Source organism: Chionomys nivalis, chromosome 6 (genome assembly GCF_950005125.1).
Source record: "Chionomys nivalis chromosome 6, mChiNiv1.1, whole genome shotgun sequence".
Taxonomy (NCBI): Eukaryota; Metazoa; Chordata; class Mammalia; order Rodentia; family Cricetidae; genus Chionomys; species Chionomys nivalis.
In genome coordinates this window covers 13,345,732-13,360,036 of record NC_080091.1, presented here as the reverse complement: position 1 = coordinate 13,360,036, position 14,305 = coordinate 13,345,732, and the positions used below count along the sequence as shown (strand labels likewise).

The 14,305-nt window shown below is 39.2% G+C and overlaps 1 protein-coding gene across 1 annotated transcript in view; it reads right to left on the bottom strand.

Annotated features, from left to right (window-relative positions):
• The window catches only part of C6H2orf73 (chromosome 6 C2orf73 homolog), a 36,717-nt gene extending 24,150 nt beyond the window's left edge, over window positions 1–12,567 (bottom strand). Inside the window, exons 1-2 of the mRNA XM_057771722.1 lie at window positions 12,512–12,567; window positions 978–1,185 (exon numbers count right to left, since the gene is read on the bottom strand). Coding sequence (XP_057627705.1) covers window positions 978–1,185; window positions 12,512–12,567 — 264 coding nt within the window. The remainder of the gene's footprint in view (window positions 1–977; window positions 1,186–12,511) is intronic.
• Between the last annotated feature and the right edge of the window lie 1,738 nt (window positions 12,568–14,305).

The following is a 14,305-nucleotide window of genomic DNA, read 5'->3' as shown; positions in this document are numbered from 1 at the left end:
GTGTAAGCACGTGATCAGAAAGCCGTCAAGAGGACAGGCTTGACTGCGATGCTGATGGCCCTGAAGAGGTAGGTGCTGTGAGCCGAGGTACAAAAGCAGCCTCTCCACGCTGGGGGAGGCAGGAACAGAGTCTCCCTTCGGAGCCCTACAAGGAGCCAGTGAGACTGGCTGACTTGGGACTTCCAAACTCAGGACTGCCTGAAAGTAGATCCGCGTGCCTTAAAGCCGGTATTGAGGCTTGTAATGGATAACCACAGCAATAGGAGACAAATACAACGAAGTACCTTCAACAACCCCAACTTAAAAAATAATGTACCTAGGGTATATAGAGTGAGAGGCGCTTGGCTTGGCCAGTAGTCCTGGGCCACAAAGAATGCTGCTGGCTTTGTAACACACTGGAGGATCATCTGTAAAACGTTTTCAATAATGCCTCGTAGAAGTTGTTGTACAGATTAAAGAATATACTTTACATAAAATTGAGCTTATTCCTAGCAATTATTTTTTCTAAAATGTTTACTTTGTGACACCACAAAGTTGAAAAAAAAAACCCATACAGGTACACATGGAGAAGACATGATTACAGGATGGTGAGAACACAATTGGAAGCATGAACGCCTGTCAGCTAACGTGTACATCCAAAAAGTGGAAGGCACTCTTGTAGGAAGCCTGAATTTCCGAAGAGCACAGGAGTGCTATGTTAGCACACGTCACAAACACGACCCTACCGAACGCTTCTCAGCAGCGTTCAAGGAGCACTTCCCGCTACAGTGTGATGCTCTTGGAACGTGACTGGTTGGAGTCTTCCCAGATACACAAATAATCTCTGCCGGAAGAGCTCCAGGCTGCTGCTTTAACCACTGGTTACAGCAGCACTACGCTGCCATGCGTCATGTCCTTCAAAGAGACCGGGATCAAACTGTCCCGCAAAGCAGCTTTCGAGTCTAACCCTATCTGCACACAGCAAACGTCTGTCCAACCTGCTTCGCCGGCCCTTTGCTGTCAATGTAGGGAACTGGCTCGTTGTACGTCCTTGCATTCGTGTTAATGAACTTAGCGTAATTGACACGTCTTCTGTCCACACATGGTTTTGAGTGCTGTGTGCTTTTTCCAGGACTTTTTTCAGGTTTGATTTCTTCTTTTTTTCCAGTTATGCCTGCTATACCAGCATCTTCTAGTTTATGCTGTCTGAAAAACATAATTAAGTTGTAAATTATTTATCACAATAAGCATCTCATTAGTTACAAACAAGGGAGGTAAAATCTAAGTATACCTCAAGCATTAGTGAAGACAATTTAGGTTTTATTAATGGTTTTGATAGGCTATGCTATTAAAATTTGACATGGGAGTATCTTCTCACTCTAACTCATGTAGGGAATAAAGGGATCTAGTTAATAGTGATTATTCACCAGCATACTAGTATAGTGAGCAAACTCTCCTTTTCTCAGAGTACTGACTTGATTGTGCTTATAGGCCATGTTTAGAGTATTTATGCATGGGGTAGGTTACATGTTAATCTGAACACACCCTTAAAAGCTGTATTATTGAACTGGGGCGACAGCTGAATGGGCAGGAGCAGGTAGGAGCACTTGCCTTACACATACCTGAGTTCAAATCTCAGCACGCATGTAAAAAGAGTACGCAAGCTTCTGCAGCCCTCATGCTGTGGAAGGTAGAGAGGGGAGGATCATTGGGACTTGCTGGCAGTCACGCTATATCCAGGTTCAGTGAGAGAATTTTCTCAAGCGATAAGGCAGAGAATGGTAGAACGAGCACCAGCATCCTCCTCTGACTTCCAATCCCACATTGGCACATTTAGCCCACCCTGACATGTATATATAACACACATAAGACAGACAGACAGACAATTGATAGATAGATGATAGATGGATGATAGAATATAGATTGATAGATGACTGAGAGATAGATAGATGATTGATAGATAATAGGTAGATGATATATTGAGAGATACTGATTGAGAGATAGATAGCTGGATGATAGATAGATAGATAGATAGATAGATAGATAGATAGATAGATAGATAGATAGATGATAGATAGAGCTAAAAAGTCTCTATGTTAAGAGCTGCCTTTCATGGTTTATGGTTAGATAGTTCAAGTGTCTGGACAAGGATAATGGCTCAATTTTAAAAGCTCATTTGGAAAACATATCACCAAATGTCTTTCTACTTTTGAGAAAATACCACTGTGCAGGTGAAAACAATCATTTTGATCTCAGTGTTCTTTGCTTCTAATACTTTTAGACTAGATGAGGTGGCACATACCTGTTATTCCAGCACAGACAGAGAGAGGTGGATCTCTGTGAGTTCAAGGCCAGCCTGGTCTACACAACAAGATCCAGGCCAGTTAAAGCTACTATCTCAAAACATTATTGCAAGAAAAATATTAAAGATATACTTTAAATATTCCATAGACCATGGGAGAAAAACTCTTTAAAGTTCAAGGACCATTTGAGTCTGGATGAAAAATGAGAGGGAGACAAGCTTAACTCTTGGCAGCATAAGGAAGATGCATAAGAAGAGAAGGAAATCAAAATGAGCTAGAGGTAAGTCTGCAAGCAGCTGCATTTGGGGGCTATGGGAGCAGGAGGATATTCGAGGAGAAAGAGAACGCCCTCAGTGTAGGTCAAGTGTGCTTAGGACTTTGGCTGGGTTCAACCTCACCCACCTCTATCTGAGGATGGTGTGTCATTTTGTGCTCTGTCCCCATGGAGTACCTCCACTTTCATCCTCTGACATTCAAGGGCCACTTAAAATAAAAAAAAAACCCATGAGCCCTCCATAGACACCCGCAGATCAGCAGCAAGAGTCTTTTAAATTTCTCCTAGGCTGAGAAGTTGTTCCTATGCTTAACTTCTGACACTCCATTTGTACCTGAACACACAGGGTCCCAAGACTGAACACCAAGAAACACTGAGTTGGTGCACAACCTGACAAACTGGGGTAACAACAAACAAAGATTCAAATACCCACTCAAGAGTGACCATATATCCATATCAAGAAATACCACCAATGACTAAATTCCAGATGCCTTGCTCCTATTGCAAACATACAAAGAACATGAAAAAACCAAGATGATATGTCTCTTCTAGAGATATGAACCCATAGCATAATGATCCCTGGGAAAATCAACTTGGCTGGTGCACAAGGTAATAATTTCAAAATTGCAATTATAAATATGTCCAAGGAACTCAAAGAACATGTGAGTATATGCCTGAATGAAGTCTAGAAACACAAACAGCTTGAATAATCATGAGAACAATTCAAGATATGAAAAGAGAGTAACAAGCTTAAATAAAATAACATGAAAAACTCAAGAAGCCAAACAAAAAGCTCAGAGTTAAGCTTAACTTATGGACCATGTGGAAGAGAGAATGTCAGGTCTTGAAGACAAGGTAGAGGAACGCATTCAGTCTAAGAAAATGTTGAATCCAACATGCAGAAACCCTGGGTCACTATATAAAAAGGCAAATGTATGAATAATAGGTGACTCTCAACCTTCTTATGCTGCGACCCTTTAAGACAGTCCCTTGTGCTGTGGTGATCCCCAACCTTAAAATTATTTTCATTGATACTTCGTAACTGTGATTTTGCTACTATTTTGAATTGTAATGTAAATATCTGTGTTTTCCAATGGTCTTAGGCACCCCCTGTGAAAGGGTCATTTGACACTGCCCCGCCCCCCAGACTTGAAACCCACAGGTAGAGAACCATGGGTATAGAAGAATGAGAAAAGACTCAGAACAGAGGCACAGAAAACATTTCAACAAAATCAGGAAAAAGTTACTAACTCTCAGAAAAAAGATGCTTATTAAGGTACAAGAGGAATAAAGAACACCAAACAGACAGGGCCAGGAAAGAAAGCCATTGTGTCACATAATAAAACACAAAATACACAAGACACAGAAAGTGCATTAAAGTGGCAAGAGAGGAAAGTCACTTGCCAATAAACGCATTGGCACTAGAATAACAATTGACTTTTCAATGGAGACTTTGAAAGCCAAACGGACCCTAGACTGATGTGCTATATGTTCTGAAGGACTACAGATGCCATCCCAGAGTATAATACCCAGAAAAATTACCAGTCATATTCAATCTACCACCCCCTCCAAAAACTACAGCCTAACAGACTGGATTAGAAAACAGGGTCCGTCTTTTTACTGCCTCTAAAAAGCACATCTCTCCGTTAATGACAGATTCCACCTATGGAAGTTTGAATGTAATTGGCCCCCATAAAGTCGTAAGGAGTGGCACTGTTAGGAGGTGTGGCCTTGTTGGAGTAGGCATGACCTTGTTGGAGGAAGTGCATCACTGTGGGGGCGGGCTTTGAGCTTTCTTTTGCTGAAGTTTGCTCACTGTGACCTTGAGACCATTTCCTGTTGTCTTCTGATCAAGATGAAGCCAGCACCACATCTTCTGCACACTGCCATGCTCCCCACCATGACGATAATGAAGAGAACCTCTGAAACTGTAAGTGAGCCACCTCAATTAAATGTTTTCTGTTATAAAAGCTGCCATGATCATGGTGTCTCTTCACAGCCATCGAAACCCTAAGGCACCACTTTATGGTAAAAGTGTGGCAAAGGGCAATCCTAGCAAACGGAACTGAGTACGAGCAGACATAACTATACTAACATATGACAAGGAGACTTTAAACAAAAACTTGTCAGAAACGGGAGAGGACATTTCATGACTATTTTAAAAAACCTGCCAAGAGGATATTTCAATTCTGAACATTTTTACACCCAGCACAGTGACACCCAATAGTGTTTCATAAAAGAAATACTATTAAACATAAAATCACAAATTGACCCCAACATGGTGATAGTAGGTAACTTCAATACTGCACTCATCAACAGGCAGATAACACAGACAAAAACTAAACAGAGAAACTTCAGAGCTGAGGGACACCATAAATCAAAGGATCTAACCAACATTTATTGAGCATTCGATACCCAATTAAAGACCATATTGTCTTTTTAGATGTCATTGAACTTTCTCCAAAGTTGACTACATATTTGCACAAAGTACATATTAACAACTTTAATGAAATTAAAACAACACCTTGTGTTCTATCTGACCACAGAGGAATAAAGCTGAACATCAACAACAGTGGAATTGATAAGAGGTACACGAACTCTTGGAAACTAAACATGGAAGAAATCAAGAAGGAAATTTAAAACTTCTGCAAACTGATTGAAAATGGAAGAAACCACAAAATCTACGGGGACACAATGAAGACAGTCATAAGAGCAAACTTTACAGTGCAAAGGAAGTGCCCACATGGAAAAAAACTAGGAAGATCCTATATTAATAATTTTAATGATGTACCAGGACACCTTGAGAAACAGCAAATAATACTCAAAATGAACAGATGGGAAGAGAAAAATCAAAATCACAGCTGAAATTCATGAAACAGAAATAAAAATTATAATGAATCACAGAAACCAAAAGCTGGTTCTTTGAATAAATTAACAAGATTGACACACATTTATCCAAATTAACCAAAAGAGAGATGACTCAAATTAATAAAATCAGAGATCAAAAGGGAAACATTGCAACTGATAAAGGAAATTCAAATCATCATAAAGACATGCTTTAAAAGTCTATATACCACTAAACAGGAAAATCTAAAAGAAATAGATGAAGTCTAGACATATGTGACCTACCAAAGGTAAATAAAATGGAGCAAATAATTTAAATAGATCCATAACAACCAATGAGATAGAAACAGTAATATAGGGTCCCCCGAATGACAAATATCTGGATATAGTTCAAAAGTCCACCAGAACTTCTTGGGCTGACACTAACACCCCCTAAATTATTCTGTAAAATAGAAAATGAAAGAACAATTCTAAACTCTATTTTTTAAGCCAACATTGCTCTTACACAAAAAGACAAAAAGAGCAGACAAAGATTTAAGAAAAAAAGAAAGAAAATTATAGGCCAATCTGATGAACATAGACACAAAAATGAAAATTCTCAATAAAACATTTTTGCAACAAAATTCAAAAGCACATCAAAAAGTTTATCTACCATGATCAAGTTGGCTTCATTCCAGAGATGCATAAATCAATAAATATAATTTGATCCAGGCATGGCAGCACATGACTTCAGGAAGGCAGAGGTAGGCAAGTCTCTAAGTTTGAGACCAGTCTAGTCTTCATAGTGAGTTACAAGCCAACCAGAAATACATAGTAAGACCTTTGTTTTTTTTTTAAGTAAAAAATAAAAATAAACAAATACATGTAATCTACCACATAAAATGAACTAAGGATAAAAACCACATGATCATCTTATTGGACTTAGAAAAGGCCTTTGACAAAATTCAACATCCCTTCATGACCAAAGTTTTGGAGAATCTAGGGATATAGAGGATATATCTCAACTTATTAAAGGCAACAAGCCACCCAACATCAAGTTAGAGATAAACACAAAGCATTGCCACTAACATCAAGCACATGGCAAGGATGACATCTCATCATCCCTGTTGAGCATAGGGCTTGAAGTCTTAGCTGGAGCAGTAACACACGTGAAGGAGGGTGATGTGAAAGAAAGAAGTCAAAGGAGCCTTATTTGAAGATATGAGCCTGTGCAAAAAAGACCCTAAGTATTTCTTTCTCAGTATGTACTGAGAAGCAATTCTGATTGCTTACAGTGTGTGCATGTGTATAGAATAATACATATGAATAAATCTAAGGGAGTAAAAGGGTTGTATTTAAGATATTAAAGACATCGAAGAAAGAAACTAAAGAAGATGGAAAGATATCCCATGCTCATGGATTGGCAGGATTAATAGTGGAAAAATTGCTACTCTATCAAAAGCAATTTACAGATTAAATGCAACCTACATCAAAATTTCAATGCAATTCTTCAGAGAAATTTAATGGAAACCATATACACACACAGAGAGAGAAATAGACACAGCCACAGATGCACAGACACACATACACACACACACAACAGAGAAAACAATTCTAAACAAATAGAGTGGTGTAGGAGTTCCTTCTATTTATGTGTTGCTTTCATTGGGTAATGAATAAAGAAATTGCCTTGGCCTAGTGTAGGCAGAGTAGACAGAACTGAATTCTGGGAAGAAGGGCAGAATGAGAGACACCATGGATCTCCTGCCTGGTACGAACACTAGTTAGAATCTTGCTGGTAAGCCACAGTCACATGGCAATACACAGATTAATAGAAATGGGTTAAATTAAGGTGTAAGAATTAGCCAATAAGAAGTTTGAGCGAATGGGCCAGGCAGTGTTTAGATGAATACAGTTTCTGCATGATTATTTTAGGTGTAAGCTAGTTGGACAGCCAGGAGGTACAAAGGGCCCCACACCCACCTCATGCAGCATAGAAGAACTGCTGGAGGTATCATATACTATAGAGCTATAGTAACAAAAATAGCATATCACTGTTATAAAAACAGACATGATCAATGAAATAGGATTGAGGACCCCAGTATAAGTCCACACAATAAATCCACAAAGAGGCCAAAGTTACACCCGAAAGAAAAGGTAGTACCATCAAAAAGTTGTGCTGGTAAAATTGGATAGTAACATATAGAAGAAAACTAGATCCTTATCTCCCACCCTGCACAAAACTCATCTCCAAATGAACCAAGTACAATAACATAAGACCTAATACCCTGAATCTGATAGAAGAGAAAGTGGGCAATAGGTCTGGTTTTACTGGCACAGGAAAGGACTTTCTTAACAGAAGAGGGATAGACAAACTGGGCATGAAACAAAAATGCTTCTATTCAACAAAGGACGCCATCATTCAAGTGAAGAAGCAGCTTACAGAATGGGGCAAAGTCTTTAGAAGCTACGTATCTCACAAAGGATTAGTATCTAGAAGACTGAAAAACTGAAAGAGCTAAACATGAAGAAAATAAATAACCTCATAAAAATAGGGCATGGAAGTAAACAATTTTCAAAAGATGGAATACAAATGATTAAGGAACATTTCCAAAAACAGTTCAACACCCTTAGACAATTAAAACTACTTTGAGATATCATCTTACTCTAGTCAGAATAAAAATAAAATGACAGAAGAGCTAAGATGAAAAAATGGCAGAAGAGTTGTTGTAGATATGGAGAGAAGAAGACTAACTGCTGGTGGGGGTGGGAGCTGGTGAAGCTACTCTGAAAATCATCCTAGACTTTCTCAAACATTGAGAAATAGACCTACCACATGATTCAGCTCTCTCATTGTTGGGCATATGTCATACAAAGTACCCTGCTAATATCATGCTAATTTATGTTTAGTGCTGCTCTGGTCATAATAGCCAGGAAATGGAAATATCTTAGATATTCATCAGCTGATACATGGATAACTGAAAATGTAGTAAATTTATGCAGTGAAATATTATTATTAGCTGTTAAGAAAAATGAAATTTTCAGGTAAATATATGTAATTAGAAACAATCATTCTGAGTTGGATAACTCACACAGAAAGAGAAACATGGCATATTGTCTCTCATATAAAGATGTTAGCTTTGAATCTTAGACATGTATGTTTTGTTTGGAATACCTTTACAGGTTAAGAAACCAGTAAGTGGTCCCTTAGAGGTTAAGAAACCAGTTAGGGGTCCATGGGGTAGGGAGAAACGTTTCTTTGGGGGGAGGGGAAGACATAATGCAGTGGAATAAGGGGAGCAAGGGGAATAATAAAACAGAAAGGATTAAATGGGTTGGGGGATGGGAGGGTAGAGTAGAAGTGGGGTTATGAGGAGAGATAACTAATGCTGAAGGCCCTTTAGAAAAGCCATATAGATACCTACTTACTTACATTAGCTCGCTTTTCTATTGCTATAATAGGACATTTTGGCCAAAACCAACTTGGGAGGAAAGGGTTTATTTCAGCTGGAAGAAATCAAGGCAGTAGCTGAAGCCAGAACCTGGAGGCAGGAACTGAAGCAAGACTGTGGAGAAAATATTTACTGGCTTGTTTTCCATGGCTAGCTCAGTCTAATTTCTTAAATATAATCAGGACCACCTGTCCAAAGATGGCACCACTCACAATGAGCTGGGCCCTCCTACATCAATCATTAATCAAGAAAATGCCCAAGATACATGCCTACTTTGATGGAGGCGAGGTTGATGACAGAAATTCCTCAGCTAAGATACCCTCTTCCTTAGTGAATCTATTGGTGTCAAGTTGACAAAACTAACCAATATACTACCCAGAGTGTCCATGGTAAAGCAACATCACAACTATGTACCACATGCCAGCAAAGAAAATCCCAGTGCCAGTAAAGGATTGTCTCTTATTTATTTATTTATTTATTTATTTATTTATTTATTTATTTATTTATTTATTTTTGGCCAGTGAGATTGCATAGACCCCCAACATTACAAGTTATTGCCATGACTCTTTTTGCCCACCAGAACTTGATAGTGAGACCCTACTACTCATGATACCACATACCTGAGCCACAAAACAGAGAAATTAAGTTTGCATTGACTTGGAAGCTTTATCCCTACTTGCTAGCTTGTACAATGCTGAAAGGTACTACGCACACAACTAGAGGAGAAAAGCAACCATCAGTATTACCCCACTACTAACTCTATAAGCTATAATAATGACTAACTTGTGGAGATATACCCACAGGCGCAGGGGCACAAATATTAGAGGAATGTGGAATTCGGTAGTTTGAATGCAAATGAATCCAATGGCTCATATATTTGAATACTTGGTCTACAGTTGGCTGGGACTGTTTGGAAAGGACTAGAAGGTGTAATATTGTTGGAGAGGGTATATTACTGGGGGTAGGCTTGGAGGTTTGGAAAGACTTGTTCCATTCTGTGCTCCTGTTCTGCCTTCTACTTGTGGGACAAGATATGAAGTTGCACCTGTTCCTGCTGTCTTGCCGTTGCTCTGCCATCACTGACTCTCACCCTCTGAAAGCATGAGCCTGATTAAATGCTTTCTTGTATAAATTGCCTTTGAGGTTTGTTGTAACAACTCCAAGAAATAGAACCTATACCTGGTACCATTAATGGAGTCAAGAACATGTGACTAAATACGTCATAGGCTCTGGGATAGCCTATTATGCTGCTAAATGAACATAAGTTAAAATAATTCCTAATTAATTGCTATACCCATATATCTGTGAATAACTCATCAGAGAAGCTATTTCCTGCAATAATTGGCAATTAAAACAGAGACACACAATTGGCCAAGGTGCAGAGAATAAGAAACGTCAAAATATTTAACACTAAATGGGCATCTATATCAGACCCTTCCACTCAAGGCTCAGAAATCATCACAGAAAGGTTGAAAGATTATTAACAGCCAGAAGTGTTCAATGACTGCAAGGCAACAGTGTTTTCTGGTCACAACAGGAGACTTGCATGTATGAACTCACAGTGGTTGTGGCAGCAGGCATAAGACCTATGCAAACTCAATTCAGGCAGATACCAGCATGGAAGAGGGTAGGTGGACACAAAATCCTGTCTCTAGCTAAGGAGCGTTGGTATATGATAGCCACTAGGATTGGTCAGGTTTTTAGTTTAGCTTAGTTTTAAAGGTGTGACCCTGGTAAGATGACCAAGCTTCAATGCAGGCTCCACACTCAAGAGTATTTGGGCAACATGAATGGTATTCAAAGAGTTAAAAAGGAGAAGAAAAGAAATGAGTGACTATGAAGTTGGGTGGGTAGAAAGGTGAAGGTGGGTATGGTGGGAATTGAGGGAGGGGGATAATGATCAAAATGCAGAGTATAGAATTCACAAAAGAATAAAAACATTATTGTTGTGGGATAATCTGTTTGTTTGTAGACTGTGAAGATGTGTCTTTGCCAAGGTGCCTTCTCATTGGTTTAATAAAGAGCTGAATGGCCAATAGCTAGGCAGGAGAGAATAGGTGAGACTTCCAGGGAGAGAGAACTTGGGATGAGTGGAGGAATGTCAGGAGACACTAGCGAGACATAGAGGGCATTGTACCCATGGTACTGAAAAAAGAGATAAAAAGCCACATGGCAGAATGTAAATGAATAAAAGGAGTTAATTGGGAGCAAACCTAAGCTAAAGATCAAGCTTATTAATTAATAAGAAGTTTCCATGTCATTAGTTAGGGGTTGGTGGTCCCAAAAGAAAGTCAGTGAGAAAGATCAACTACCATTGGTGCCCAATGTGGGGCACGGAAATCCACATAGGGCCTGAGAAAGTAGAAAAAAGTTACAAACATGGAGTCGGATGTGGCTTCCTGGTGGCTGCAGTCTCTCAGGTAGACCCAGTGCTTGCTGTGTACAGAACTGCACTCCTTTGGACGGCCCTGTTCTGCAGACGAGCACAGAGTGACCAGAGCTGGGACAGTTAGGAGCAGCTGGGTCCTTTAGGTGATGGGGGGCAGAGACAGCCACCAGCACCGTGTGATGAGCCTAGCTGCATGGCAGTGGTCATGGCAGTGGTCATGGCAGTTGTCATGGCAGCGGTCATGGCCTTTTAAGGTTTGTCTCACGCGGTCGGAGAAATGCTACAGAGGTACAAAAAGCCAGATCCAGACCAAAAAAAAAACCCTCTAAACAGGTACAATATTCTTAAAAATGTGCTTAGATATTAAAGAAAGAAAAGAAAATGGGGATAAACAGTCATAGGAAAAGTATTTTAAAAAGAAAAGTCTTTAAAGAAAGAGTAAAGTACATATATATGTATACACACACACATATGTAAACCAGATAAGGATTGAAAATACACAGGGCATCTGAATACTATATGCTGCTTTGTTGACTAAACTTTCTACATGCTAATGAACAAAAACAACAACAAAACTTTGACAGCTACTGAGATTGGATTGTGGAAAAAAATCACAATCTAAATTAAACCAGGCTATATATTTTAAGGATGTCTTAACTTCATAATGGAAGTCAGGAAATACATTGTGTCAGGGGAGATGTTATACATTTGTTTCCACAGAAAACAAAAAGTTATAGATTCCTTCAAAATTAATGAAGATTAGATTTCATCAGGGGAAACCTCATAAGGATCTTGACTTCAAGCACAAAGGAAGAAAAAAGAAAACCTACAAGACAGGTTGCATATAAGCTGATCCCTCTGCTATGGACACAGCTCTGAGACTGGATGAGACATGGTAAATCTTATTAGCTACAGAGTTCTCACAACAGTTTAGCTACACAGTACAAATGGACTGATAAAGTTGACAGATGGTTTTTACCTATACAAACATAAAACAAAAATCATCTTTAGCTGATTTATACACACAGAACATTCCAAAATTGTGTTAATGCAGATATGTATGTTACCTTTAAAAGTCTGTGTGTTTTCAGAAAATAAAGGACCAGACACCAAAGAAGACAGTGATACAGCCTCTCAGAATGGCTGGTGCAGTTTCCTCAACAATCTACATCCAAAACATCTTCAAAGTGGCTAGCTAAGATGGTCCAGCCTCATAGACTCCTCCAGCCAGGACTTCAGATAAGCCCTGTGCTTTCCCATTACACAGAGACTGAACAAATTATACAGGTACCTTTCCCAGGACTTGACCATTATCTCACTTTTCTCAGGGTCCTCTAAAGATGCCATTATCATCAGACAACAGGAAGTAATTTTAAGAACGTGATGCCTACATTCACAAGAGGTGGGATGGGTGGTTTTTAGTAATTTGATGGGTTATGGATATTTATCATCACTTAGGAGGGTTGGTTAATGTCTTATGATATATTGATCATATTCTGACAGTAAAACTTGTTTGGAGTCAGAGGGCAGAGCTAGCCACTAACGGACCAAAATTAACTATAAAGGACTGAGGACAGACAGGAGTCAGAAAGCAGAAAGGCAGGGCTAAGAGAAGATGTCAAGTCTTTTGATTAAAGAACAAAAGAGAGAGAATATGATTGATGATCTCTGATCATTCAGGATCTTACCCAAACATTTAACTCCCGATTTTTTATTGATAAAGAATAATTAGATAAATGCATTGCCTGGCATCCAGCTCAAGACATGACAGCACAAGATAGGTGCTCACCACTGGCTTTGCAGTTGCCATAGCTGCCAGAGCTGGCTGGCTTTTCCTTCCTTGCTCCAAGGTCTCTGAGCAAGTCTAGGATTTTCCTGTTGCAGACTTTCTGCAACAGTCTCCAGCTGCCACCCAAACTTCAAAGGCCCAAAACAACACAGGTGCCTGGGCTCCAAACATCAGAATTACCCACCCATGACTGGCTGACTTTGCCTTCAGGAAGTTCCAGCCACAGGAGCTCCTTCTGCACATTCCCATGTCTGCTTCTCAGATGGCTGGCTCCTTGGCTCTTTCTCCTCATGGACTGAGGACTTCCCCTGGACTCCCTCCTCAGGATGCTGTCACACTAGGGTAACCAGTGTGAAGCCCACTGGGGCTTCTATTGTTGTTGCAACTGCCACACACTCTCAGCTCACAGCTATATGTTTCTGCTGTTCTCTACAGATATATAAGTCAAATGGTCTTTTTGAATCCCAGTCCAATTAAAAATCAAAGTTGGCTTTGGAATTGAAATGTGGCTCTCTCCTTCTCTAAACACAAGTGTGCTTATTAAAGTAAATTCAAAATTTCTGTCTCATTCAGAAGAGTTACCTGATATGGAACAGAAGAAAAACCAAAATTATGAAACTATTCTATTGCCACTAATCTCATAATCTTTTGGTTTTATTTAGGCTCTTTAACACTTTGTTTAAAGTATAAATACTCTCTAATAATTTATAAAATATATATACATATTAAACTTCTGTCATGATATTAATGGTCATAGAGAGTACTAACTAATTCTAGAAAAAGGCTTCATCTAAATTCTTGTACATGATTTGGTGTTTGAGTCTCTATCACATAACTAAAAATTAAGTTTTTGTATCTGCATGTAATTAACAAATTGTGGCCCTTTAACCTCTTTGATATCCGCTGCATGTGGATATTTAAAATGTTTAAGTTTTCTGCAGTGAACCATGATCATTCCTAACAGTCATCTTTGAAATTTTCAAAAGGAGGATGGGGCCCCAAATCAATGATTTCACTTGAATTGTGGTAACACCACTAAGCTAACAAACACTACCCAAAGATCACCTTTGGACTGCAAACTGCTCAGAAGAATTTCAAGGTAACTAATTGAGATGCTTTCAGCTTCATGCACTACTCCAGCCAGAATTTCAGGTAAGCCCTACACTTTCCCATTACACAGGGACGGGATAACAAATGACACAGCTAGCTCTCCCAGGACTTGACCATTATTTCAGTTTTTTCAGAGTCCCCTAGAGATGTCATTACCCCACAGATAATAGGAAGTAATTTTAAGAA